The sequence below is a fragment of the Alosa alosa genome, chromosome 18, assembly GCF_017589495.1.
Source record: "Alosa alosa isolate M-15738 ecotype Scorff River chromosome 18, AALO_Geno_1.1, whole genome shotgun sequence".
Lineage (NCBI taxonomy): Eukaryota > Metazoa > Chordata > Actinopteri > Clupeiformes > Clupeidae > Alosa > Alosa alosa.
In genome coordinates, this window is record NC_063206.1 from 2,092,140 (window position 1) to 2,097,139 (window position 5,000).

A 5,000-nucleotide genomic window follows, 5' to 3' on the forward strand; every position below is an offset into this window, starting at 1 on the left:
TTTCATGTTTATATTTAACTTTCTATTACACACACACATAAACACACCACAAACAGACCACTGTGTTGCACCAGCAATATTAGTCATTATGATGTGTGTGTGTGTGTGTGTTGATAGCAGTAATTTTACGGTTAAAATGAATAATAATTGAATTGCCATGTGGCCCTTCTTGGTTTTAAACAGACACCCCTCCCCCCAATGGAATGCTAATGTGGTGGTTCAAGGGCTATCAGGCACACAGGACAAAGGATGTGACCTTGATATAATGTATCCATGTGTCATGAAATGTACATGTATTCATGTCTGGTATCATTGTGATAGTCTCAGTACAAGGATTGTAATGATTTGATTGTGAGAATGTTTGGAACATTCTATAAGTGATATTTCTGATATATAAGATATCTCTCCTCATGCTATTCAGAGAGGTGGGAAGTGGGTGTGAGTAGGTGTGAGTAGGTGTGTCTGATACCAAGTGGAGAACCAACCAAGTGGGCTTGTTTTGGCGCCAAAATTCTCCTTTGTTTAACCCTTTCAAAAGTAACTAAACTGCAATGTTTGTCAGATTTAGACTTGGACTTAGACTAAGACTAGAAGGATGTAGAACGGAAGAGAGGAGAAGTTAGCTACAGGCAAACCTAGGCCTTCCAGGCCTGGGCTAGGCCTACATAGACCATTTTTTTGTACCCTCTCTGCTTGTAACAGAATAAACTTGATTCCTGAGTTTTTCCTGAAGTTTGCCAGTCTAAGATTAATATTAAGTAATTATTCACCACAATTACTTTCAGTGTTTCTGTGTGTGTGTGTGTGTGTGTGGAGGGGAAGTATGAAATATGATGACAGAGCTCTGATGTCCATCTTCCTGCGTCTCAGGAATCCTCCCTCAGCTTGCTTTACTGGCCTGAGGTCAAAGTCATTGCCACGGCGATGAAAAGTGCCCCCTTGTGCTGCGTCCTCACCTCTCGGTTCCTCGGAGTGTGAGACTCACCTGAGCGCCTCTATCTCTTATAGGACTCAGACTCACTCATGTTTATTTATTTCGTAAGTGACCATGGTATAAATGGGATAATGCCCTTCGATGCGTCCATTATCAGAAATAAATGGACTTCGCGGAAGCAACCACGCCTCTGCGTCGTCCATTTATTTCTGATAATGGACACCTCATCGGGCATTAGTCTATCCCTTACTCAACTGCGCTTGTATGTAGGCGCTGTATTGTGTTTATGGGCGGAGAAAGGCGCAGTTTATACTAAGGATTGAACGATTGATAAATCTGGTGAAACTTGGGTCTGACAGCGTTCACAATCTGCGGTGTGTCCATGGCTGATAACGCTTCGCGGTGCAAATGTGCGTAACATCTGGCCCTCAGACTCACCTGAGCGCCTCTATCTTTTACAGGACTCAGATAGCCTTTCCTGGAAATACTAAGCTCTATTAGAAATATTTTATTGGTAGAATATGCAATATTCATTTTGACTAATGCCAGTCTCTCTCTCTTTCTCTCTCTCTCTCTCCTTCTCTCTCTCTCTCTCTCTCTCTCTCGCTCCCTCTCTCTCCCCCAGACCACTAAGGCGGTGACGAAGGGTGATTTCCACCAGGCCTCGTCCAGTTCGCGGCGTGCCCTCTTCCTGGCTGTGCTGTCAATCACCATCGGCACCGGCATCTATGTGGGAGTGGCGGTGGCTCTCATTGCGTACCTCTCCAAAAACAACCACTTGTAGCCTTGCTCTGAACCCCCACACACACACACACACATACATACACACATACACACATACATACACACATACATACATACATACACACACACACACACACACACACACACACACACACACACACACACACACACACACACACACACACACACACACACACACACACACACACACCCCAGCACATCCATAGATCCCTGCCATTGGACACAATAAGCTGTCAAGGGCTTCTTACTCCTGGATTTAACATGATAGGCTGTTGGGTGAATGACATGTGTCAGTCAAAGCAAACAGGATGCCTTCTCTTTGATACACACCATGGGGTTGAGTTGCCGATCACACACACACACTCACACACACACACACACACACACACACACACACACACACGCACACACACACACACACACACAATCAATCAATCTCCTGTGGACTGGGCTTGTCCCTCATCAGGTGTGTGTGTTTGGTAAGCGTAAAATCCAGTTTGCAGCATATTAAGTATAAAGGGCATACACACACACACACACACATACACAAAATACACAGGTGTACAGACACACACATGCAGACAATATATATACACACACACACACATATTTGATATTTCATCTCAGTAGCAGCTGATGCTGAGTGGTTTGGGGCCTGATTTGTGGCGGGTCATTCCCAGGACTGCAGCTGTCCGATGAGGTTCCACTGTGGGCTTCCACTAACCTGGGCGTCACACACACACACTCTGCACAGAGACTGTGGGGTTCCACTAACCTGGCGTCACACACACACACTCTGCACAGAGACTGTGGGGTTCCACTAACCTGGCGTCACACACACACACTCTGCACAGAGACAGTAGGGTTCCACTAACCTGGCGTCACACACACACTTTGGGGTTCCACTAACCTGGCGTCACACACACACTTTGGGGTTCCACTAACCTGGCGTCACACACACACTTTGGGGTTCCACTAACCTGGGCGTCACACACACACACTCTGCACAGAGACTGTGGGGTTCCACTAACCTGGCTTCACACACACTCTGCACAGAGACCGTGGGGTTCCACTAACCTGGCTTCACACACACACTCTGCACAGAGACCGTGGGGTTCCACTAACCTGGCTTCACACACACACACTCTGGGGTTCCACTAACCTGTGCGTCACACACACACACTCTGCACAGAGACCGTGGGGTTCCACTAACCTGGCGTCACACACACACTTTGGGGTTCCACTAACCTGGGCGTCACACACACATACTCTGGGGTTCCACTAACCTGGCGTCACACACACTCTGCACAGAGACACACACAACTGGGCTTAACCCTGATGAGTATTCTTTCAAGTTTTATACATTTATGTGACAGTGTGTTTTTGGGGTGAACTGGACTCCCACACACTTCTGGCTGCAGTTTCCGTCCCTGTTCTCTCTGAGATCTTGGGATTATCAATAAGGTCTAAACCAACACAGTGTGAGCTACAGGTGAGCATAGAAATGATATCTATCCAAGAAGACTACCCTGTTTAAGTGTGGTTTTGCTGGACTCAGGTGTTAAGGTCAGCTAATTGGTCACCATGCCGCGCTGCTCTGGTGATTAGAGGAATGAAGACTCCTTGTGGTATTTTTGAAACTCCGCTCACCGGCGCTTTTGACATGAGGGCTCAGAAGAACCATTATGACATCACAATGAAAGTGGAATGCCTTTGCAGAACTTTGCTGATTCTCAGCTGTGGAACATCACGCCTGCACCAAACCATGTCGTGTTGCACCAGCATGTCTGTCCATAGGCGAGTAAACGAGTGTGCAGGATGATTTGAACTCTCTCTTGAAGGGTGAAGAAGTCAGAGAAATGTGATTGTGTATCAGGCGTGTAAAAAAATCTGTAAATATGTTTCAATGCGCTTTCATTTTCTATGAGTTCTAGGGTGGTATGTGCCAAAACTCCCGTCCTGTTTGTTTCCTGTTCTCTCATTCCAGACTCACACACTTTCGCTTCCACTCTGTGTTTCACACAAAGCCGTTGATTAAATGTAGTCTTCCCACTCAATTGTTTGGTCTAGCTTTGTTTGTCAAGTGTTTTGATCATACTGGCTTTTAGTTTCCAGAGGTCTGTCACACACTTTCTGATGAAAATAAAGCATTCTTTCTGCCATGATGATACACTGCTTTTAAGAGATACTGTTGCAGCGCCATCATCTGAGGAAAAGCATTGCAAGACATGTCACTGTGGCAACACGAGACCAAATGAAACAGCAAACAAATGAAGCGTTGTAAATCATTAAAGCAAGTTTATACAGCTGCCAGCACACGTGTTTGTTTTGGCTTGTGCAGTGCAGTGCAGGCTGAACTGACGCAGGTAGCTTCTAACTAATCTTTGGCTGCATGATGTCTTTAATGTGTGAAACTGGGCAGGTGTGTGTGTGCATGTGTGTGCGCGTGTGTGTGTGTATGTGTATGTGTGTATGTGTGTGTGTGTGTGTGTGTGGGGCAGGGTACAGCACATTATATCTGAGGAAACGCAAGGCCCTCTATCTACATCAGATGACGCCAGCTTCCTTGGGTTCAGAAGAAAACCCAATGGAAAACTGGACACCAACACACCAGGCTTCGGCGTGCGCTCGGACTGGCTGGACCTGAATGACCTCTGCAAATTACTTACATTCGCGCATGATTCAGCTCTGGACAGGTCTACGCCTACAACTGGCCTGCCTGCACTGTGTCGACCATAGTGTATCACAAACTGTTCTGATAACCATAGCCATACAAGATGACATCCACAGATTAACAATAAAAGCTCGTCTTCAGGTACTACCAAAGTCCAACTTAGCAACATGGTTTCCATCCGCACATGAGCCGTTCTATCTGCAACATCACAGCCGGCAAAGGGAGACGATCGTGCACATCCTTAATGGCTGCGCTGCCTACAAAGGACTGTACATCGCGTGCCACGACCGTATCGTTGCACTGTCAGTGAAGGAGTTCCGTGACAATGCCAACTTTACTGCAATCCATCACAACGAAGAGATCAAGACAGACTGGTTCTCCTCCCCACACAAACAGTGCGCTACATTGGAAACTGCCATGAATAACTTACCAAATACACCTGACATAGTTGTAATTAATGAACACACCAAAGCCGTTACAATAATAGAAATGGGTTGCTCTTTCGATGCTTACATGGACACCTGCTATGCTTCAAAATTGTTGATTGTATACTACAGTATCAACCATGGTACAATGTTTTTAATAACTCTGGCTACTCTGCTATCTTTGCCCTCATTTTTGGTAGTT

The 5,000-nt window shown here is 46.0% G+C and overlaps 1 protein-coding gene across 1 annotated transcript in view; it reads left to right on the top strand.

Annotated features, from left to right (window-relative positions):
* Positions 1 to 1,728, top strand: part of LOC125311653 (synapse differentiation-inducing gene protein 1) — a 41,871-nt gene extending 40,143 nt beyond the window's left edge. The window contains exon 4 of the mRNA XM_048269916.1: positions 1,560 to 1,728. Within this exon, the coding sequence (XP_048125873.1) occupies positions 1,560 to 1,718 (159 nt within the window). The 3' untranslated portion in view covers positions 1,719 to 1,728. The remainder of the gene's footprint in view (positions 1 to 1,559) is intronic.
* Positions 1,729 to 5,000: the final 3,272 nt, after the last annotated feature.